At 37.4% G+C, this 24,645-nt stretch overlaps 1 protein-coding gene across 1 annotated transcript in view; it reads right to left on the bottom strand.

The window, feature by feature from the left end:
* LOC145769199 (xanthine dehydrogenase/oxidase-like) overlaps positions 1-24,445 on the bottom strand; it is a 33,367-nt gene extending 8,922 nt beyond the window's left edge. The window contains exons 1-21 of the mRNA XM_082580789.1: positions 24,374-24,445; positions 23,695-23,752; positions 22,965-23,061; positions 20,484-20,592; positions 20,011-20,179; positions 15,715-15,804; positions 14,563-14,651; positions 13,440-13,680; positions 13,035-13,186; positions 12,578-12,784; positions 12,090-12,274; positions 8,925-9,099; positions 8,648-8,734; positions 8,194-8,308; positions 7,285-7,454; positions 5,243-5,365; positions 4,658-4,764; positions 3,875-3,995; positions 3,023-3,150; positions 2,505-2,592; positions 1,764-1,891 (exon numbers count right to left, since the gene is read on the bottom strand). Coding sequence (XP_082436915.1) covers positions 1,764-1,891; positions 2,505-2,592; positions 3,023-3,150; positions 3,875-3,995; positions 4,658-4,764; positions 5,243-5,365; positions 7,285-7,454; positions 8,194-8,308; positions 8,648-8,734; positions 8,925-9,099; positions 12,090-12,274; positions 12,578-12,784; positions 13,035-13,186; positions 13,440-13,680; positions 14,563-14,651; positions 15,715-15,804; positions 20,011-20,179; positions 20,484-20,592; positions 22,965-23,061; positions 23,695-23,752; positions 24,374-24,445 — 2,711 coding nt within the window. The remainder of the gene's footprint in view (positions 1-1,763; positions 1,892-2,504; positions 2,593-3,022; positions 3,151-3,874; positions 3,996-4,657; positions 4,765-5,242; positions 5,366-7,284; positions 7,455-8,193; positions 8,309-8,647; positions 8,735-8,924; positions 9,100-12,089; positions 12,275-12,577; positions 12,785-13,034; positions 13,187-13,439; positions 13,681-14,562; positions 14,652-15,714; positions 15,805-20,010; positions 20,180-20,483; positions 20,593-22,964; positions 23,062-23,694; positions 23,753-24,373) is intronic.
* Positions 24,446-24,645: the final 200 nt, after the last annotated feature.

Genomic DNA, 24,645 nt, shown 5'->3' with positions numbered 1-24,645 from the left:
GATGTTTAGCATACTTGCAGTTGAATGCTCTGAACCATTGACACAGGCTTGATCACTGTGATTGACATATGAATAATACATCACAGAAAGGAAAAGGAAGCTGTTGTGATAAATATTTCGGCATAGTTTAACGACATAGGCTGAAAATTAAAGGCAAAAAATTATGATGCATTATGTTAAAATTATGAGGAAAAATGCAACAAAAGAATTTCAAATTGGACTTTGTCTCACTTTTATGCATGTACTCTAAAAGGTCGTCGTTTATATTATAGTGTTCATATTTTTCTCAAATTTTTGATGCTTTTGTATCTGCTTTACGCGGATCCCCGATTGACTTTACGTTGATACGGGTTTAAAGTAATCGCCTCTTTTTTTTAAATAATTAGTTAGAAGTAGCTTGCATCCGCTAGTTCGGATCATGTAATTGTAACAGGAGGCTGGCTTGACTGGTCCCAGGCTTTGGCGTATGTCAGCTTGACTGACCCCATTGTTTGTTGTTTACATTTAAATACTTCGCCGAATGCTTAATATTCTCGTACTTTTTATTGTTGCAACTATAGTTTGTCACTTTAGCCTATGACCTAATTACCTTCATAATTTGCATAAAAATTGTCATTATTACTGCTCGTAGACTAATTTGTTTCTTAGCAACCAAATAACATTTTTAGTCATTTTTTTAAAGTGATCTGGTGTAAATTTTACTGTACTATGCTGTTGATAAAAGTTGTACTGAAGAGGGTTAAATACCCGAAATCGCGCGATATGCAACATAAGAATTTCTAACTGGAAAAATGCAACAAAAGAATTTCAAATTGGACTTTGTCTTACTTTTATGCATGTACTCTAAAAGGTCGTCGTTTATATTATAGTGTTCATATTTTTCTCAAAAAATTATGGATTTGATTTAATAGATTTGACATTGCAGTGATTTTTCGTAACGCGTCAACTTTTTCATTCAGCAATGTGGTCGTCGGTTGAGCGGAGTGACGAGACCCTTGCTGGTTCGACGTTCAAAAGGCCAACGGTTCGTCACCGCTCAAGAGCATGCGGTTGTGTCTTTGACAAAACACTTAAAACCAGCATGTGGAAGTGGATAAAAAGATTAACTTCTCGTCCACTTAAACAAAATGTTCAACCACCTGGCGTAAGCCTGGATAGGACAAAAAGCAGTCCATTTTCACATTGATTCAGGGTGTATACACTGAGCATTAGGTGGAAAGGTTAGACCTTATTCATTATGTTTAAGATGTTTCTACAAATACAGTACATCAAAGTAGCTTCTTATACGTTACTTAGTTTAGGCCTTACCTTAATACATTGACTGAGCTTTTGGGTAAGTGTACAAGCTCAATTTAAGTTGTAAGTGACAGAGAGAATTATGACAAAAACAACCAAACCAACCACAATCAATTTTCTTTTCTTGACCGGTTTCAGATGAATTATCATCGAACTAAACAGTAGTTCGATGAATTGTCTTTTTATTCCATTATAGAGTGGGCCACAGTGGGCACTGTGCAACAAACAGGTGCACAATGCTCTGCTGAAGAATGGACAAGCGGTTATGGCTGCTGTGCTCAATGTGTCATCCTTCGCCGTCAGTTTGGGATTGCCTGACCCAACGATGTTGTGGAACAAGAAGACAGGTTTGTTACGTTGTGAGGTTGCAGTCACAATTCATTCATTGTTGGTTGAGAATGCACAATTGTTACAATTTACAATTCATACATTGTTATTTGAAAATGCACATCTGACAGCAAGCGAACCTGTAATTGCTTTCAGCGTGCAACATACCGATCATCAGCACAGATAAAGAAACATCCAGGGTATTTCCAGAGTTACAGTAATGTTGGTTGATGATAGAAACCAACTTACCAGTTTTCATAAATCCAACCTAAAAATATCTTGTCATTTTAATTACTCTAGTGTAGACAGTCCCATATTCGGTTGGTACCGTCGAGAATAAGGTAAAATCCCCACTACAGATAAAATCCCCAATACACGACGACACTAACTGGCCATATTTACTTTAGCCACTGCATCCACCCAAATTATTGCACACTGGATGGATGGTCAATGTCTTACAAGACCCGCCACAGGCGAGAGTCCATCCACGCAACCACGACCTAGTTTACAAATCAATCAAGCACTATATAATGGCCGATTTCGGTTCTCACTCCAGACAGGTCATTAAAAAAAATTGAGAAATTTTTTTGTAAACCAAATTTTTGAACTTTTTGAGCCTCAAACACAAACAATTTAGGAGCAAAATAGTTGGAACGTCTGGTTTATCTAATAAAAAATATAGAGCCTAAAATGTAGATACTAAAGTCATGTTCAGCAAACGTTTTGAAAATTAAACTGTCTTCATCTTCAGTGCAATGTAATGTTATAAATTTACAGCACTGAAGATGAAGACAGTTTAGTTTTCAAAACGTTTGCTGAACATGACTTTAGTATCTACATTTTGGGCTCTATATTTTCATTATGTCTACTAGTCTTCCGACCTTGTACTTCACTAAAAAAGGATTCCTTCCTCCAGTCATAAGCATGTCTTCTTGTCTTGAGAGCATACAACGGATTGGCTTTCCGCATCTGCACAAAATGTTACTAAATAGTTTTTTTTTATATGAACAGTAGCTTACGGCATATCAGCTTTATATTCATAAAATTGCTTGATCCAGAGATGGTTTGATCATGCAATATCCCTAAAAAACTCAGATTTAGGTAATCAAGTAAAAATGTAAGTTGTTTAGTTACTTTTTGAAAATCTATCGGGGCCTGTGGGCCCGTCCTTTTTTTTTTTTAAAGAACACTAATTTGGCCTGTTTATTTTTGTCTGCAGACGTTAAATCAGTGTAAAAATGACGGATTTTGCTGTCTGGGAGGTTATATCGTCGGCAACATTTTATTCAAAATCTAGACTTTTTAGAGTCCCAAGTTTGCACATCCTTGATATAATACATTGACTCAAAATTTTTTGAAATATTATAACCTAATCCTTCGCATGGCTTAATACTTTTACCTGTGAGCTGCCACGACGGCTGGGTAAGTGAAAACGTGAAATCTGAGCTCTTTTCCTCCGAAACCCCCTCCCATTCTTTTCACCCTTACATTTACTTTGTTAGCCGCAACACCAAGAATTTTTGCAGCCTGAGGGACAAAACGTACGTTGTAAATAAGTAGATAACACAAATGGGCTAGCCTACTGGTATGTTTCAGAAAACATTGTTACCTAGAATAAAATGCAAACTAGTCTAGTAAAACCTCAAAATGCAGTTAAAATACTTCTTCGAGCATTGTTCATTCTCCGGAAATCAAAAATCGTTACTAACAAAGAAATTAAAACCACAACAAATAATGAAGAAATCTAATTAAGTGAAAGATTTGTTGTGCTTTTTAAAAAAAGACGAACCAGTGTTCCTAAAGACCAATGTTTCGCGAATTGCCGTATAAATTAAGCTGCTCTATTGAAACATTTTAAAAGGTTGGTTTATATCGAAAATAAAACATTAAGAACCTAGCGATTGGGAGTCAGTTGAAACACTTGCTAATGAGTATTTATTTCAACAGCTTTTATTCTATTTCAATAATGATTCTATTTAACTGGATAAGATCTTATTGCTCGAAGCCTTCTTTAGTCCAATATGATTAAACTCTTTAATTTATATGATAATAGTTATTGTTGATTTATGTGATACTCTATTAAAGCACTTTAAAGGGTTAATTTTTATCGAACATAAGGCATTAAAAATCCGGTGATTGGGAGTCAGCTGGAACATTTGCAAACGCTTATGAGGAAACAATTATATAAGTAACAACAAACACAGCAGGAACAATACATTAAATAAATATAAAAACTTGGAAAGTCACTTACATCGTGTTGAAGCATAGTAGGGCTTTGGGTAGAAGCATAAATTTCCATCTCCCCATCTTCACCTTTAGGAACAACCAAGCAAGCTTGTGTTTCCATGTAGAAGTGTTCCTGGCCTCCGATCCTAAAATAATTCTATTCGGGCTCGGTGGCTTAGTGGTTTGTGCACCTGCCTCTGAATCGGTAGGCATGGGTTCGATACCCTGTCCGGTCATACCAAAGACTTTTATGAAAAGGTACTCTTATTCCTGCTAGGCACTGAGCACTGGAATGGATTCGGAGAATATGTACTCCGTTGCGCCTATATACGGCTGCACTGACACTGTCTACTTTGTACAGTAAAGCGCTGAGGAGCAACGCATATCTGCGATGAACAGAGCGCTATATATCAGCAAGCATTATATTTTAAATGTTAAACTAGGAACCTTAAACTTTATCTCATAATTAAGTGATAAAAGTTTTAGCTGGAAATACTCTTAAACCACAAAGACCATGCAGAGACGTAAACCAACGATACGTAATTAATACAGCATAGCTTTCACACCACTTGAAACACTTAAGTTAAAAAACATAGACTATGAGTGACTTTCAAACGTCTCAATTATGATCCCAATATGACAATCGCACTTTCCAGTCGTTGCTGCCAGCAGCTGCTGGAATTGTTTACCTAGTCGTGCAAAGGGAGCGGAAAATTTAAATGAATAAAAAAATTTTACTGTATGCAGCCTATATGCAATCTTGGTGTTTGTGAATCAACAATCATAATTTAAAAAAAAGCAAGAATACCTGATTTCTCCTTCTATGACATGGTCACATTTTTCCATTGCCTCTTCTGCATCACCGGAAACTATATTCAAGATAGGCTTGTAGTAGGACTGGTGTTTTATGGCATCCTAAGACGTTTAAGTGTGTTGTAGATTTACAGTATTTTGTTGAAGTAACGTGGCATATCACTATCATGTTGCTGGTATGTAGTCTATCTGAGTCATGAAACAAGTATAGATGTACAGGCACAGACGAGCTAAGCCACAACGCTGCTTAACAACATCCGTAAAAGATAGAAAAAAATCTTGGGGCTGAGCAACATAGGCCTTCTGCTTTTAGTGGCAATCAATCAATCAATCAATGCAGAACGTACGCGTGAAAAACAGCGTCTTAATCTCTTTAAAAACGCACCGTTCGTCTTCATGCTCCAACGGACACCACTTATTTAATTATTAAATTTAGAAAATACCTAAAACTACAGTATTTTTTGCTTGTTTTTTAAAAAGCAAAGTAAGTTACATGGTTTACGTGTATGCGAGTTTTTCAACGATTTTTATGTAACCTCAGAATGTAAATCTTCTTTTAAGCATGGAAATACACTTCTACCTCTATTGTGATGATAGCTGGATGAATATCTTCGTAGTTTATCTTCACAAGCCGTGCCGCTGTGTTGGCGTGCACTTGAGTGTCTGCCACAACAACACCAATCACTTGGCCAACACAGGTAACCTGTGTTAAAAAATGTTTTACTGGGATGCCCTACCATTAGTATTCCAAATAATAAGTTTAGTGCAGCAGATCATAACCATAAGAAGGGCCATAGGCATTTCTCTCTAGAGCAACGTACTGTTCACATTTCTCAATCATGAGAAAAATCAAGGGCTATAGTGGAAAGGGCGCTACTTCTCAATCGATGGCACGCCAGTGTCTTGCCAAAGACACAGTCACATGCTTTTGAGCGGTGTCGAGCCGGCGCTCTTTCGAACGTCGAACCAGGGCTCACAACACTCTTTTATGCAGACGACGTGATATAATGAATTATTAGAACATTAACTACATGAAACTGTCTTCTCTTAGCCAGCATCAAGCAGTTATTACGGTGTAGCAGTCCAAGAGTTACTGCAGGCCAAAAGTTACCAGGGTTGCCAAATATTTCATTTAAATTTTATTTAATTTTGTTTTGAAAAATAAATAAATTTTTAACCTCTCAAAAGGTCAGATTAATAATTATAAGTATTTTGTAATGTTAACTGAAAAGCTTGCATTAGTTTGAGAGCAATGAATCCATTACACTTAGTTAAAGCAATTGCCGCTTTTTATCGTTTGCGAAAACGCCGGGCACCCCTGGTAACTTCTGGACTGACAGGAATTTCCAGACTGCAACGCCGCAGAAGCAGTCCAAAAGTTACTGCTATTGTAAGTGGGTGTGCTTTTTCGAAATTTGTTTGGGAAAACTTGTAAATGGATTGAAAGTTTTGCAGTTAAAACTGTTTTTTAACTGCAATTAAAATTCTGCAGCTTATACTTCACTTGATTAGTAAATTAAACCCTATGCAAGTAGCCTATGCGAAAGATCAATCCCAAGAATAAATATTCTCACCACGAAACCATTATTCTTGACTTTAAGTTTCGTGCCACGTGTTTTCGATGGGAATCCAACGGAAATTCATTGGAATTTCAAAGTGCTCAACACTTTCGTAAAAGTTAAAGCCTTCCCCACGTGTGAGACTGTGATATTTACTGAAGGTTGACGGAGTTTTGACTACCGGTTGGCCTAGCCTACATGTAGCCTAAGTTACTTTATTTTTTTTTAAAAACGGTAGTTATGAAAAACCAGACCAAAAATAGGCTCAGTGCTTCATTCACTAGAAAGCTTTGATTTTAACTTTCATGAAATACATAAAATATAGTCAAAGACTATGTTCGTCAACTACAACTCAAGACAAGCGGCTAACAAGTCAGCCATCAAATGCAAAATTTGCACGATCTATTAAGGCCTGTAGCCTATTAGATGCAATGAAATGGTGGATAAGTCTTCAAGTTCAACATGTTTGCAATGTTAAAATCATGAATACAAATCTGCTTCAAGTGTCAAATCTGACAACCCTGTTTTAGTAACTTCTTGACTGGCAGTAACTTTCAGACCGCGTATAAGCGGTCCAGAAGTTACGGTAACTTTCAGACCGCAGTAACTCCTGGACCGTTACAACGGTAAACCACGATGAACCCATGCTTCAAGTACAGTTATGTTTGCAATGTAAAATAGAGGTGCATTCCAATTACATCTCAAGTCACACTGCAATATTTCATATGCTACACCGGTCTTAACAACATTTTTTGGTCAAAATAAAAAAAAATATTCTGATCTTACTGAAGTTTCAAAATGATGAAAAAGTAAATTAGACAGGAGACAAATGGTTGAAACGATTTTCTTTCGAATATTCGCAAGCTTGAATAATAATAATTGGTAAATATTTGAAGTACTTCCATTTCTTCTTCTTCTTCATCGTGTGTCACACGGCCGTAGCTCAAAGCAACACAGAACTTCCATAAATCGTGAGCCAGTTAATAAAAGTAAACAATCAAAAACACGATCACCTAAAGCCACTACTTGTAAGAAACATAAAATGCTCTTTTATCAAACTTACAATATTTTCAGCAAACGTTGGCCCCAGCCTAAATAACTCATTGCAAGCAGGCACGTCATGATAGTCCACCCAAGTCACAAAGCCTGGAGATGCTTTAGCGAGTTCGACGTTGACGCTTTTGATATGAGCGTGAGCTCTTGCACTTGTTACAAAGCCCATGAAAAGTTCATCTGAAATGATGGAATATATTTCAATCAACAATATCGCTGTTTGAGCTTCAATTTTATTACTTCCCTACACATATTAACCTCTATTTTTAAAATCAAGTATTATAGAAAAAAAGCTTAGACACGACAAAATACAAAATATTTATAAAAAGAAATTTTCATATGTTCATATGTCAATGTTCATAGAGTTTGGTGAACAGGGGAAGGGGTATTTATAGGTATTTCTTTGTAACTTCAAATAACATAGAACAGCTTCATGATCAGAAAAGTAAAAAAGTTTTCTTAAAAAAAATAACGGGACTAGCTGGCTTGCTGTAAGTTTGTAAAACTTTAACATTTCGCTCCAAAATAAAACCTTCGCATGGAATAGCTTCTTGATGTAGCACAACAGTAACGTCTTTAAAAAAAGAACAGGTCTTGCTGGTTTGCTGGCATGAAAAGTAAAGTTTATAAATTTTGTTTCAAAATGAAATTTTTGACAAAACTCCACAAACACATACAGTAGTGTTGACAGGAGAAGGGGTCCAGAGGGTACTTTTGACCCCAGGCCCAGATTTATTTTAGGGGCCTGCAACCCTTTCCAAGGGACCCGGGAACGAAGAAAGTACCGGGTATTCTTTGAACGTAGCGCGTTTTTCTTGTAGTGTCTTGATTTAAGGACTAAAGGATCTCATTTGGTATCAAGCCCAAATTATCCTCTTAACGTACCTGAGCACAGAACATTGAGAGAAAGAATTTGTACCTGCAAGTGGTGGCATATCATCGAGGTAGATGGCTTCTCCAGTGGCTTGCTTCTCAGCGGCAACGTGAACTATAGGTCTCCCTACAACTTCATGTTTGGGTTGGTTTGCTGGAATCTGTTCAAGTCAGTTGTTTTTATTTCTGGCCATACCAGCGAAAACAATGTATGCCAACATAGCAAAGGTGTAGAAAAAAAGTAAAATCGACGAAATGCAAGAAACGTGCTTGAGATCAAAATGAGTTATCAAGGTGAAAAATTTGGCACGTTTCCAACACCTTTAAAAAATAAAAAAATTAAAAGAAAAGCATCAATACAACTCGTTTGGCGTGTGAGATGCTGCATGTGAAAAACTATTGATCCGCAGTTTAACTGTTCCAGTGTCAACTTAGAATGAGATAGCTTCCTGCCTAGTTATTTTCTTATCTTAATCGTAGTTATGAAAGCAATAGCTTACTTCTTGCCAAGTTTGAGTAGCTTCAAATTCATGATGATGTCCTCCATGTGGTACCATTGTGGACCTTTCTGCTTCACTAATGCGTTCCTATACATTTACAAATAGTTTATTGATTTTCAATGTGAATAAGATTAATACTCGTAACTGGTAAGTTAGATAAAGAGGTTTGGTAAAAGCAGGTTGCAGTGGGATGAAAGGCCCGGGGCACCTGCACCCTCTGCCCCCCCCCCTGAATCCGGGCCTGCTTGTTATTAAAGTTAATCTTGGCTATTCTTGCCTCAATAACTCCATGCTTTGCCAAACAATCCTTCACGTAAATGAAGAACTTGAAGAAGAAACTGGCAGCGAGAGCCTCCCGATACTCCACCATTCCTCCAGGAGCATCAAACGTTAAAGGAAGATCTTCTCTTAATGATTTAATCGCATCATCCAGTAGACTTTCATCCCACTCTCTAAAGAACAGAAGATAACCGTTGTTTACGTAGACAATTTCTATCACGTTTTTATATCCATAACCCGACTCAACCAAGTTTATATTTTATTTTACAGTAATAGTTGCTATTTTTGTAGTTATAAAATAAGCCACTGGTATTTTATGTTGACAAAAATTACAGCGATTTCTTCATTGTAGCAATTTTTAAATTATAATCTCTCTCAAACATATAGGTTATAAGAAACATGGAACACCATTTTTTCAATTTACATAATTTATTTTCGGAAAGCGTTACAACTAAATCGGTTTGGCAAATATTGAAAGCAGTAAGTTAATATTTGATACGTTTACACTTGATGGATTCACTGGCCAACAAAAAAAACTTTTTTTCGAGTGCCGAAGATATTTTAACGGTTTCTGGGCAATTTTGGGCCACTGAATCCGAAAATAACATCCTTTTCTTTAAATTGGCTCCATTTTTTGAGATATCAATATTTTCAAATTTTGGTCTAGATGAGCTAGATGATTAAGGGGTCATTTCATTATAATAGGAACATTGGTTGGCACCACCTAATTTTTTGTTGGCTTCAAACATGCTTCTCACTTTTCTGAGAAGAATGGTGCAAATTTGATGAAAATTAGATAAGCGGTTCTCGAGTTATAAGTGAAATAACCCTTAGCCACTAGGTGGCTTCATAGATAAGGAGCAAAAGAAAAACGGCAATATCTCAAGAACCGCTCAACATATTTGGATAATTTTTAACTCTACCCCATGTTTTCTGGGGTGGGCTATCTGTTTATGAACAGTAAAACAAGTTTTGGCTTCTACCTTTTGAGATAAAAAGAAATTGACCTCTTGTCGTTCTTCACCACTAAAACCATGAGTAAAACCAAAACCACGACCTGTGTCTCACTGTATGCAAGTGCCTGTGCCTGAATTTAGTGATTTACTTGACATAGCCATGGGATATGATGAAAGAAAGAGGTAGAAAGCTCTGCAAGTGACAGCGGTGGAAATGTGTTTGAAAGTAATTCAGCTATTCCAGAGACATTCAAACAGGAGAAGCTGAGTGATCTCATCAGGCATCTCAACCTATCCAAATAAGCAGCAGAAATTACAGCATCCCGACTCAAAGACAAAAATTGTCTTGGAACCAGAGCTTCCATAATATTTTATTTGCGAGTGAAAAGGAATTGCTTTCATATTTTTGCCAGCAAGATGAATCTGTTTACTGTAAAGACATCGCAGGGCTTCTGCTGTAAATGAGAGTACCGCATTATAGAGCTCAAGAGTGGAGCTTGATCATAGACAGTTCAAAAGGAAGTTTAAAGTGTGTATTGTTACATAACGGTAACATATATCCATCTCTCCCAATTGGCCATTCAACAAAACTAAAAGAAGAATACAATAACATTAAAAGGATATTACAGAAACTGGATTACGACTCTCACCAATCATTAATTTGTGTAGACTTGAAAGTGGTAATTTTTTTGCTTGGCCAGCAAAACAAAATATCCATGTTTCATCTACTTGTGGGACAGCCAAGCTCGTAATAATCACTGGGTGAAAAAAAGGTGGCCACATGCAGATTCCATGAGAGTTGTTGAAGGTAACATCATCAATGGGCCTTTAGTTGACTGAGAGAAAATCATCATTCCACCATTACACATCACACTTGGTTTGATGAAGCAGTTTATAAAAGCCTTGCCTATGACTGGCGACTGCTTTTTAATAATTATGTTTGCAGAGCATTTCCTGATTTGACCATCGAAAAGCTGAAAACAGGTATTTTTTATGGCCCTCAGATCCGCAAACTCATAAAAGATACACGTTTTGTGCAGTCTATGACAGACAAGAAGTCTGTTGCATGGCAATCGTTTGATTTAGTTACACAGAAATTCCTTGGGAACAAAAAAGCTGAAAATTACCAAAAATTGGTAAAAGATATGCTTTCCAAGTTCAAAGATTTAGGTGTGAAGATGAGTATCAAGGTTCACTATCTCTTCAGCCACTTAGATCGTTTTCCTGCGAACCTTGGTGACCTAAGTGAAGAGCACGGAGAAAGGTTCCACCAGGACATTAAGGTCATAGAAGAGCGGTACAAGGGCAGGTGGGATGCCTATTGCCTACATGATGGCTGACTACTGTTGGAGTCTTCAACGTGACTGTTTGGCCACATCACATTCAGAAAGTCTTACAAAAGAAAATTTGTAAACATCGACAAATCTTTTCGCATCATATAAATGATTAATGTGCTTTAACAATTTACGAAATGTAGACTACTTCGATTGATACTAAAAGTAGTGTTTGTGCTTTGACGCCACCTGTTTTTGCAAACAGAAAATCTGTTACTTACTGCTAATATTGTTTAATTTTTTGAATTTTTGCTTGATTTTCACATAAAACATGATTTGCCTATGGAAGGCTCTCTGCAATAACATTGGTCATATTTCACAGAATCACATCAAAAATGTAAAAATAAGGTATGGACATGCTTGTAAAAGACAGACAAGGTCTCATCAAAGTTATAGCATAAAGAAAATACTAATGTCAAAATTTGCATATTTTTAGCACTTTTTGGAGTACAACCATGGAATATCTCAAAAATTAGAGCCAATTCGTAAAAACCAAGGCCATTTTCGAATTCAGCGGCATCAAAATACCTTAAAACCGTTAAAACTTTCTTAGCACCAAAATGTGTGTTGACCAGTGTTATAAATGCAATGATATTCAGATGGCTTGGCCCAAAAGCTGCTTTTCAGTAATACAGTATACAACAGACAGAAATAAATTGACTAAAATTCCATCACCGGGAAAGCACGTCTTTCGTTTTGTTCCTGTTCATAGTCGTCAACTGTGTTTTTTTGTTGTTGAAACAATATTACGCAAGTTGCTTTAAAAATCGAATGAGTCAGTTCACCATCATTTAAAAATATGTCACGTTTTTCTGGTAGCATAATGATGTAGCCTAGATGGTATACCGTACATTAAAATAAGTTTTCTTTTACCTGTTGATCATGTTTTTCATAGTTTTTTCTGGCATCACAGTCGTAGCTGCCATGCCTCCGAATGCTGCGACAAACTTCTTGACTTTCCTTGTGTCTGAGTAGAACTGAACTTTCATGGCGGCATTAACTATAGCAATGTCATCTTCTCTCCTCTTGGACTGCATGTAAGCTTTCATGTATTCGTTCTAAACAAGAAACAAATTGATAGACGGATAGCCTACAATCAAAAGAAACGCTTGTTCTGTATACGTCGCAAAATTCTGCAGGAATGACTCAATATTTTACGTTTTATCAGTTTGTTTTGTTTTTCACGTACTAAACACGTAAATTAAAATTAGGCACCAACAAATGAAAGCTTTATTTTAACACTTAACTACATTACGGTATCACTTTTATCGCTATGACTTATAACTACAATCAATAAGTAAATTAAAGTTTAAGCCAAGTTGGGCTAAGTCTACCAAATCGAGTTATATTATCAATTTCACCTTTAAACATAACGGAAGATGCACTGATGACAAAACTTCTCCTTCTTTTACACACGTTTTCCGGTAACTTGGAAAGAAAGACTGATCCATGATGACTTTTCGTTCTCCTCGAGAATACGACACGAAAGAAGCCTCGCTCTCACAAGCCATGAATATGGGGTTTAGATCGGAGATAGGGCTGGCAGTCATAATATTTCCACCAATTACCTTAGATAAAATATCATTGACAAATAGCGTTCATTATATGCATTGGTCATAACTTTTTTCTTCTCATTCAAACTGTTCAAGAGCATGTGGCTGTGTCATTTGCAAAACACTTGAAGGTATGCCTGAAGGTAGACATGAAGATTGGTTCTCTTATCTTCCGTCCACTTAATCTAAATCTTCAACCACAGAGGGTAAGCCTGGAAAAATTCTAAGCAGACTGTTGCCCAATAACTACAGTAGTTTGACTAACCGCTACGCTTCTGATCTGATTTCCTGCAAACCAGTGAAGCATGTCCAAGATTGCATCCAGTGGTTGAGTCACGTGACGGTCATTTGTTGATATCAGTTCTTTAAATTTACTTTGTACGTCAGCAAGTGTGCAAGCTGCTCCTATGGTTACACCTAAAAAATAATAAGAGGCGGTGATAACACTGGTAAAAACTTTGAGTCTAAACTGGTATATATATATTCCGCTTCATTACAGAAACGATCAAGAAGAAGGAAAAGTCATCTGGTTTAATCTTCCATACGACATCAATGTGAAACTTATTAGTGGAAAACAGCTTCAGTTTATTGTAAAGAAAAACTTAAGATCAAAAAATAAATTTCTGAAACAATTTCACTCTTAAAATTAATTCCTAACCCATGAATTTACCTGAGTTGTTAACCGATATTCGAGACAATTCTTGCACCCCAACTGATGTGATCATAGTGGGAAAACAACGACCTTTGACCCATGTTTCTATTCCAATCTCAGTGTTGCCAACTACCAACGGAGCATCTGGATACTTTTCTTTCAAACTTGTTAGTTGGTCAAGCGTAACTGGTCTATACCAAGTAACCGTCTCTCCAACGAACTTCAGCGGTTTTTGAACAGTTTGCTGTTTTCTTGAAATCTTAAAAAACGCAGTTTCGACATTTAAAGGTTGCCAAATAGGTCTATAAATGTTTTTGATCTAAAACAAGAGACTAGCTGCTAAACGTTTGAACGATCCTGACATTAATTTGTTTTGTCACGTTTTGGAATAAAGATCTTAGCTTAACAAAGAAGATTGATCATTTCTCAGGCAGAATTGTGGGGGTAATAGCTATTGCTTTAACATTTTTATGAGCATATATGTAGGCTACGGTTTTAAAGTTAATAAGAGGCCAAAAAATAAGTTACGGTACATTTCATGTGTGAAGTTTCTTTGAAGATATGTGATGTATTACAGCAATGATTTGCACAATGTAACTAAATCGATCAACCTATTTCACTACTAATCAAATTCTTTTTCCACGCAGTCCAAATTCGTCTTATTTCCAGCTCGGTGGCTTAATGCGTCCGCCTCTGAATCGATAGGCATGGGTTCAACACCCTATCGGGTCATACCAAAGACTTTTAAAAAATGGTACTTAATCTAATTCCTGCTTGGCGCTGAGCAACGGAATGGATTCGGGTAATAATGTACTCAGTTGCGCCTCTATACGACTGAATTGGCACTGTCTGAATTGACAGCGCTGAGGAGCAACGCATTCTGCGATGGATACAGAGCTACTGTATATAAAACAAACATTATTATTTCTTGCAGAAATGACTTTCGAACCCTATTAATTTGCAACCTTGCCTTGCTCTAAATTCTTCTGTAATTCCCTTACAATTGAAGTCTTCGTAGCCCAAATTCCATGTTTCCGCGCCCAAACTTGTGTGGTGATGCTTGTGGTTTGAGAACCGTCCCAGACAGCAAAATCCGTCATTTTAACATTGATTTAAAGTCTGCAGAGGTTGGTCTACTTACAAGCAGCTCTGGTGGAAAGATGACTTCTTGAGTAGGATCGTACTTGTTGAAACCTGTTTGATCCGGTGTGTCAACCAATTCGCCGTTTTCTAAAAATAACCACAGATAACGTTTAGGTTAGATGCAACAACGCGGTTTTGAAGTCAGCCTAACTACCAAATTATTGAATTACAGTGATAACGTTATTTAGACATGAAGCATGATTGGTTTTGAATCTTTATCTTCGGACTGACAAAGCCTTGATGGGTTATTCCTGGTAGTTTCGCATACTTGTAGAGGCTTTTTGACGCAAGATCAGTTACCGAGATTGACAGAGTGAAGTTTTCCGACTGTTGAAGTCTTGTCGCCGGGAATTATTCCATCCATTAGGTGCCGCTGAATGGAGAGCAGTCATTAGAATGCGTTGCTCAAGCGCACACCTCGAGACTCGAACCAGCGCCGCTTGATCTTGAAGCTTCTTCGTTCACGAAGTCACGCGCTAAACAACTGAACTATCAGAGCGAACCTATTTTGAAGCGGTAATAGCTATCTACAGTAGGTGATAGTCTTTCCGAAAGTCTTCAACAAACTCCCACCCTTGAGAGAAGAGAGTGGTGCTGCCTAAATAGAGCCCGCTGCGGAGTCGGGAGAAATAAAAGCAACCTTTTCCGATGAAAGATGACTCCAGACCCTACGTGTGATTGCGGCCTAGACAATCAGACGATGAAGCACATCCTCACCAACTGCCCCCTTAGCCCTTCATGTGATGACAACGACCTCAAGCACATCACAAACAATGCTCTTACCTGGCTCCGACACAGGCGTGACAAGCTATGAATGAATGAAGTACGGTAGGTGATAAGAGGTACGCTGTCAGGTAGCATAGAAATAGTAGACATAAGATTTCATAGATTGCGGTAATAATTAATTATGCGCATACTTGTTGTGAACGCATTCGTCGAAAACACAATCGTAAATATAACAGGCTATTAACAGACTGTCTCGTAAAGGTTTTAGGTCATTATTCAAACTAAAAATGTTTTGAAACTTTTTAGAAATGAAATCTGGTTTCGTTTTAAAGCAAACTTTGCTCGTTTTTATGACACTGCACAATATTTTATTGTTAATAAGATATTCCTGAAAGAAAGATTTTTAACACATAGCTCAACTTACGTTCAGAATGGATAGAGTTTTTTTCTTTGTTTCTGCAGCAATTTTCTCCGGCAAGGCAACCGTAAGAAGGATTTGTGAAAGTTTGGAAAGCTGAAAGAGTTCATACTGATCTTACTTAGCTGAAAACTGCAAAAATAAAATGCTACTTCCAATCTTATATCAGCTTCAAGTAGCCTACAGTTTTCAAACAAAAATATCTTCGAAACTGAAACATTGTAAACAAGATGATGATATCTACAGTTTACAGTTTTTAAATTGGTTAAATTTAAAAATATTAAAAAATATTAAAAATATTATAATAATTAACTATTTTTCATCGTTTCAGAAAGGGACTCATGTTGTCAACCTCCTCGTGGTGAGTCCCCGAAACTGAGCAAAAATCAGATTAATGAAAGCAAACAGAGACGCATCAATGCATCGCAGGGCTAGTAAAAAGACAAATTCTCGGCTCCAGAGGACAAAGAAAGCAACTTTATCAGGTACAAGCTCAACATTCTCCAGCTTAATATTAAAGGCATTATGACATGCAGAATCGGTGTCGTAGAAAGAATAGCTCAACAACAAAATGCCCACGTCACAAACGTTTCATAACCACCCTTCTGTATTTTTTGCTAAGTTGATAAAATAGTTTTTAGTTTCTGTATTTTTAACCCATTTACGGCCGGTGTCCTTTTAAAAGGACATCGTATTGAATGCATCAGTATTGCATCATCTTATTTTGATTGAATCATTTTGGACTTGCTAGTAGTTATTTAGGGTCTGTTTTGGAAGGTGTTGATAAATATTTACGAACAACGTACTTTTTCTGAATTCTGTGAAAGTTTGAAAATTGTTGAAAAATGAGAAGAGCCCGATGAAGTGAAGTGAGGAGGAACATGCACGTTTTATTGCCTATTGGTAATAGATATGAATTATGTTTCTTCATAGCTTGACACTCTATAATATTGTGCTTCCTACTACACTCTAATTTGTGTAAAGTTTTGCTTCTTTTATTTGTTTATTTTGCTTTATATTTATTGTTGCCTTTTAAAAGGACACCGGCCACATGGCCACATTTTTTTGGTTGTTTGTAACACTGTCAAAGAATATTGAACATCGTGTAAAAGCAGCAGATTGTGCCTATGGAAGACTTAACCATCGTGTTTTCAACAATCATGCTATATCTATCCGCACAAAAATTATGGTCCTCCGGGCAGTCGTTCTATCCACCCTTCTCTATGTTTGTGAAACCTGGACATTATACCGCCGTGACATCAAACGTCTTGAAAATTTTCAGCAGAGGAAACTGGGTCAAATGCATAGGCACTCGTTGGGAAGATTGTCTCACCAAAGATGCAATCCTTGATCGCGCTAGGTTGCCCAGTTCAGAAGCCACCATATTGCAACATTGCCTTCGCTGGCCAGGACATGTCATGAGAAGGGACAACGAAGAGGGACAACTAGAGACAAGAAACCCTCCCCCCCCAGAAGACCACAAATGAGATACAAAAATCAGCTGAAAGTCTCCCTCAACCATGCAAACATTGATCTAGATTCATGGGAAAACCTTGCTAGTGACAGATTACTCCGGAGAAAAAGATCTAAGAAAGACACGGAAATTTTCGAAAAAAAAAGATACAAAAAGCCCAAGAAAAACGAACACTAAAAAAGGTAAAACTGCCACGTCCCTCCCTCCATACAATCCATACCCCTCATACAATGTGACTTTTTCCCACGTCTTTTCCATTATACACTGGCCTCCAAAGCCATATATGACATCACCATTCAAAGCCAAATTTGATTTGATGACGAAACCAATGCTCGGTCACGAGCTGGAGCCGACGACTGTCAGTGGCGTATCGCTATGGTTTGTGCCGCCCGCGACGGACCATGATTTTGCACCCCTGAACGCGTAAAGTAGGAACCAGATAAATAGAATTCGAGCCAAATCCGTTTCAAAAAATATTTTTACTATGCTTTTTTGTTTAGGTTTAAAAATATTCTGCCGCCACAAGCTTCCGCCCGGGGGGGGGGGACTGCCTAATGGGGGGCACCCTCCCACTAGCTACGCCGATGGTTATCGTGAATATAATATGTTCATACAATAACTTTGAAACGTCCTTCAAGAAAGATCTGACAAATTTCTACCGAAACGAACACCTTCTTATGTTAAGGTAACGCGAGATTTACATTTGACTATGTGGCCGGTGTCCTTTTAAAAGGCAAACAAAAAAAATGCATCAAAAAAGCAAAAATCATTAAATTTTTTTAAACTAATTCAAAAGTTATGACAATACAACTTTGTGGCTGAAATATTTCCTAAAAAGAGCAATGGGAACTTGTGGCGGCTTTTAATGGGTAAAGTTTCTGTATGTATAAATAGTTTCTGTATTTTTTGCTAAGTTGATAAAATATTGCTAAGTTGATAAAATAGTTTGGAAACAGTACATTTTATTTCATAGGCCTAATTTCTCAATTTTTTTCTAATGGTATTCTAAGTAAAACAAGTTTTTCGACATGCAACAGAAAGGAAATGAATCGGCTACAATAGAATCTTATCCATTGGTGCCTAACTGCTACTTAAATTTTTATTTAAAAATTGGCAGACAACGGGCTTCACGTGCAAAAATGCCATATTTTATTTCATACTTTCTCAATTTTTTTTCCATGTAAATGAGCCATCATCACATCTGACAAAATCCGGTCGTTTGACTTTGCTTAAAGGTTAAATCAATGTCAAAAGGACAGATTTTTCTAATTTAGTAACAGGTTGGTAAAACGTGCGGTGAGTAAAAACTTGCAGTCTTTGATATAACACGTTTGCGTTGTGCAAGTAATTTTGTTCCTTCCTTAGATCTATAAAACGGCGAGCTTCGTCACGAAACCAAACCCGCTGATCTTCGTCGCAAAGAAGCCATTCTGTCTCTCGGTCGACGGACATTGAAAATCAACTATTTTCTCTATTCCAAGATATCTGCTTCCACAAGAGAGCGCCCCCTCGTCTGAAATCAAGACACCCATTCATGCCGGCCGCTCAACTTCTGATCAACGAAGCTGATAGACAAAACATCTCTGCGGCTAATTGGGCAGACCATAAATGGAACTCTCAATGGAAGTCAAACATCATTAGACTCAACCGCCACCAGACTCCATTTGTTCATACATGATACCAACACCCGACCCACCAGCCTGACACTAGAAAGACAGGCATGGGTGCGCCTCAATCGTCTCCGTACGGGCGTCGGGATTTTCCGCTCAACCATGCACCAATGGGGAATGACTTCTCTCCTCTCGTGAATGTGGGGCCAAGGAACAGACTGCAGACCACATCATCAACGATTGCACCATCTTCAAGCCACCTAATGGAGTGGGAAGGTTTGCGTATCTTGAATGATGAAACCAAAGACTGGCTGCTCTCTAGTAGTCTTCCAGCTTAGTCCGGGGACATCGTGAATCTGGAGTGGTAAAAGAATAGACCCTCGGCCCCATAGTCTCACAGGACGACGACGACGATTTATAAAACAAGCTTTTTCTAAAAAGTTTGAGATCTATAGCCCATTTTTGGGTATCGATATAGCCCACGAGTTTGAATCTCATCAATGGTTGCGATAGAGACGTCGGGTTTTGTCGTTTCTACTATTTTCTAGATCTCTGCTATGTTTGGCATGTATTGTTTTTTTCGTTGTGATGGTCAGAAATAAAAACAAACTGAACTGAGAGACTTCAAGTAATTTTTTCTTGTGTTAAATGTAGAAGTGTTTAGGGAAAAATAAATGAAACCTATGAATCATACTCACTGATTGATGTACAGCAGTTGAAAGTGCTTAAGAGCTAAAGTTTTAAAAAGTTGCAAAAAGATACCAAGAGGAGACATAAAGCTGATTTAAAAACAGTAAAAAATTACTTCTGTTTTTCACTAAAAGTTTTGTTGAATATGATATTTATTGCATACATGTGATAGGCTATGTAATGAAAGGTGATCATCATATTTCAAACTTTCACCAGCTATACAGCTGCAAAAGTACGTCCAAGCAAAACCTTAGGCTTGTTATGATCTCTATATTATTATTATTATTAATCGACAGCTTTATAATGAAACTCTCCTAATTATTAAAACTGATCAAAGGCAAACGAAATCAAGGAAGATCAGTTGAAATCATGCGAAGGATTCGATCTCTTACAAAACACATCCGTAAGAACTGTGACAGTTGGCTGAAAATCGCCAATTATGGAGACTTTTTATTGACGTTATTTTGCACCCAACTGGTGCAAAACAAATTATTATCATTATCAATCAACTATTTGGATTATTAAAACCTGCAATAATGGGACGATATCCAGTACAACGGCACAGATTTCCTTGGAGACACATATCAATATCTTCTGATGTTGGAACTGGATTGTTGCGTAGCAAAGCATACATCGACATAACTATTCCTGGTGTGCAAAATCCACATTGCGATCCATGAAACTTGGCAAGCCTTTCCTGAAAAACATTTTTTGACATAATTTTCAAACATCAATAAAAAGGCACAAACCTTGGTAAATGTTTACAAAATAAATCGCTTTTTTCTCTTGATTCAGTTCAATCACATTTAGCTACTACAATAAAATTGTAGCAAGCCTCTTCCTTTGTTTCCTACTGATTGGTAGTCAATGATTGTGATGTAACAACCTGTAACGATGAAGTAAAAAGCGTCACTCACAGGTAATTAGTAGACTGCAGCATCACCATTCAACAAGGGTTGGTATTTTTTAATTTTGAGAATCAATTGTGACTTAATAAATACCTGAACTGCATGCAGCTTTGTCTTGGTGCTTCCAATTCCTTCGACTGTTGTAATCGCACATTCATGCATCGTAACAATGGGCGCTAAGCACGAATTTACAGGAAGATGTCTGAAACAGAACCAGTTCAACGCTTTACTTTGCTTAGCCAGTTAGTCTAGTTCGAAATCTGTTCTCCGCTCAGATAACTTACTTAGATGGTTAAGCGCCTGGCTTCCAAACGAAGAAACTTCAAGATCAAACGGCGCTAGTTCGATTCTCGGGGTAAATATGCATTTTGAAGGACAGCTCTCAATTCGGTGGCACATAGTGAATGTTATGATGGAATGCACAACACTTCAACAAGCAGAAACTTCAGTCTGTTAATCTTGGCAAGCGGCCTACGTCAGTGGTTCAAAGCCTCCTGTAGCCTACAACTAGTCAACTACGTACCGTACCAGTATGCAAAACTGCCAGGACCGAATTCTCAAAGAAGCTTTATCAGTCCGAGGATAAAGATTCAGTTAATCAATCAAATAGAAAACTTTTTTATAGGTTCTAGTCTTGGCTTTCTTGGTTTAATTCCATTTTGAACAATCAACCAAGCAACACGAAGGAATTCATCAAACTATCGCCTAAAAAAAAGCGTTTTCGGCTATACATTTACCTTTCTCAACATCTCAAAAACTTATTCACATTGCACATTACATTACAATAATAATAAGAAGTTAAAATATGTTAAACGCATTGACGTCACTCAGTTTGATATGTCCTACCAAAAAATACATTACGTAAATAAAACGTTAACATTTAGTTAAAAACGTTTAACAGATGAGGCCCCTTTGGCATACAGCTGCCTGTCAAGGGTAGTAACTGTATTTATTGTCACTTTTTGTGACGTAAAAACTTGACTAAGTGCATTCTTCTGAACCCGCTACTAATTTTATGGAAGTTTATTCGATAAGGCCCAACAAAACAGAAGAGTGTATTTAGTAGATCGAATATCTTGCGCTACAAGATAGAGGCAGACTCTGTCCATCAAAATGTGCTGGATTGTGAAGAATGATTTATTTTGTACTGTAAACGATAAATGCTATTAATACTACAAAAAGTGCTTGTCACAATCAATGTGCAAGGGCTCGCGTCGGGCTGCTTTGCGTCTTGACAGAATGTGCTGTTTTCATTATGGAATTTTGAGCGATGTGTTATTATCGGGTATTGACCTGAAGTAACCTTTGAATGAGAAATCTGTAACGCATTTCCAGAATCGTCTGTAAGCATGCAAATCTGGAATGTTCTGTTGTTTTTCATAATTTTTGAGCGTCGTTTGTCATGACGTCATAAGGATGTTTATCAGTAGATGTCCGATTGCGAAATATTTATTATGTAAGAATCTTATACCCTACGTGACATTCTTTAGACTTGTTTAAGCTTCTGCTTGTTGACATTTACTGCAACTTGACAGAACAATGTGACATTACGTAACCTTCTCGATGTTACTAGACCGAAACAACCTTTTATAAATAGTGGTGTAATTTGCGTAATGATTATTGATGATGATTATTATGAGTTGATTATGAGAGATATGTTATGAGTTGTGGATTGGTAGTTTGGTGCAGAAATTATTGTTGATTGAGAGTTGAAGAAATCGAATACAAGTAGATGAGAATTGGTGCTGATATAAATTGTGTTCGAAATTAGGGTTATTTGAGAAGCCGTTCGTTAAAGTCCTTCAAGAAGTTAGATTATCATTTCACTAGTAGAACCATTCGACATTTAATTGACTGCTTTTCGGTTATAACCCATTAAACTACGTCATTGAACCTTTCCAAGTCTTTTTCCTGGTAAGAGATAGAAAGAAATCGTGACAGTGCTCAATGCTAACCAAAAATGCCAAGCACAGCGAATTACATCAATTTGTTGTATTTTGCACTTTATGTTTATGCTATTTCCGGAAATTGCAGTTGCAAGTTGTAGTTGTTGTTCGTGAGTTAAAAACATGTCCTGAGTTACAAGCAAAGGCTGTTTGAAAACATATGCGTAGTATCAGTAATTGTACAGTTTGGCTTACATCGTAAGACATAAAATGATATTGGGTAGGCTATGCTAATAATGTAGATACTGTGATAACAGTTGGTTTGTTTTTTGTTGTTTTTGAATCTTTATCCTCGAACTGACAAAGCCTTGGTAGGTTATTCTAGGTAGTTTCGCATATTTGTAGAATGTAGAGGCTCTTGACATAGGACCGGTTACCGAGATTGGCAGAGTGAAGTTTTTCGTGGGTTGGGGTTGTTGCCGGGGAATTATTACATTCATAAGGTGTCGCTGAATGGAGAGCAGTCCTAGCATGCGTTGCTCAAGCGCACACCCCGAGAGTCGAACCAGCGCTGCGTGATCTTGAGCTAGGCGCGTAACCACTGAGCTAACGGGGACGGTTAACACGATGCAGGAGACTTTTTCTAATATAAAGTTTTAGATTTTCTTAAACAGTTATAAAGTTTCACCTGACTGCACATGTTTCTGCATCCCACTTTGATACCATCACAGTGCAAGCTCCACAACCTCCTTCCCCACATCCGAGCTTGGTTCCAGTGAATCGCACTAAACAGAAACAAACAAGGTTGTCAAGGAAACAATTTGGGGCAGGTAGACTATTAAAAAAACTCTTCGGCTCTAAACAAAATACCTCTAAAAAACAATAGAATTCCAAAGAATATGTTGTGTTTTCTTCTTTCGTAGCTCCCTCTAAAAAATTTCCGGACTCCTAAGAGAATCCCGGGCCGGGTCTAAAAGTACCCTATTCCTGAACATTTTGGACCCCATTTTGCTGCTAAACAGATAGTTTTATCTGTTTTAGTCTGTTTGATAGTCAGTTGTGCTGACTGTCGAAACGTCGGAAATAAATCTGGTTATCCCTCTCAATATTTTGGGATAAACTAATTTGTGGTTACCAGAAGAACGCAAGATATTATGATAAATGCGTGCTGAACACTGAACAATTATATACCTAGTAAATGACCCTTATTGGCTGGAATAATTCCCCGGCAACAACACTTCAACAATCGGAAAACTTCACTCTGCTAATCTCGGTAACCGGCCCTGCGTCAAGAGCCTCTACAACTATGCAAAACTACCAGGAATAACCAATAAAAGCTTTGTCAGACGAGGATAAAGATTGAAAACCACACCACCACTCCGTAGGCTACGATATTGTCTGTTAATAATGCCACTCACAATCAGTTCGTAAATACACAAGAAGAGACACGGCAGGATCAGCATGCTTTTCAATAACCTGGAAAAAGTAACAAATTCATCTCAGTGAACGTTGTCTCTATTGATTTTGGGTCAAATTTGATTGTTGTATTGTAGTACAAAAAGTATTATTTTAAAGTACGGTAACTTGAATAAAAAATGTACCATCTATTAATTCTTTTTGTGATACTGTGGTCGTTAGGCTACTGTATATGGGATGAAGCCTTCTTTGGTTAAAACAGGATTGTTTATTTAAACATGGTAAGGCTAGTGTTTCACCAATAGCGTTTAAAATTGGCTAGTTCTTTCGGCCAAATTTAACATTTAACGGCTGCTGAAAGTATCGAAAACGCATGGAATATAAAATTAAAAGGGCACAATATTGAATACAGAAGGGTAGACTTTGCAAGACAGTGGAAGATCCAAGGTGGTGATCGATCGCCTTACTAAAACAAAGAACAGTAGCTTTATTAACAATATATTGGCAAGGTCGAATTGATGTACTGTAGACCTAAACATCATTATGTTTTGTTGAAATTGTCTCCCCTGCCAGGTTACTTGCTGGAATGCTGGATTCCATGCTATAATGGAAGGTATGGAACTTGAAAAATCCTGTTTGATAATATTCCATAGCATGTTATGCCAACGTATTCAAACAAACCTTTTTGCCATTGACGAAGAAAACTAAATCATCACTCGGCCGTGACCAGATATCATCTACGGTTTTAACCATCTTTGATCAGAACTCAGCTAGTTTTACTCTCAAAACGCAAGAGCACTAATCCTGCAAAACAATATTCTGTATGGCAGCAACACTACGACTGGAGTAGAAGGATTTCGTTCCAGCTACTTCCAATCACCTGCGGACTGAACATTCACTTTCCAGTACTGTATAGTTCATTTATACTCTGTCAATCTCGTTAACTGGCTCTG

This window comes from Aplidium turbinatum, chromosome 4 (assembly GCF_918807975.1).
Source record: "Aplidium turbinatum chromosome 4, kaAplTurb1.1, whole genome shotgun sequence".
Taxonomy (NCBI): domain Eukaryota; kingdom Metazoa; phylum Chordata; class Ascidiacea; order Aplousobranchia; family Polyclinidae; genus Aplidium; species Aplidium turbinatum.
This window is presented reverse-complemented; position numbering and strand designations above follow the sequence as displayed.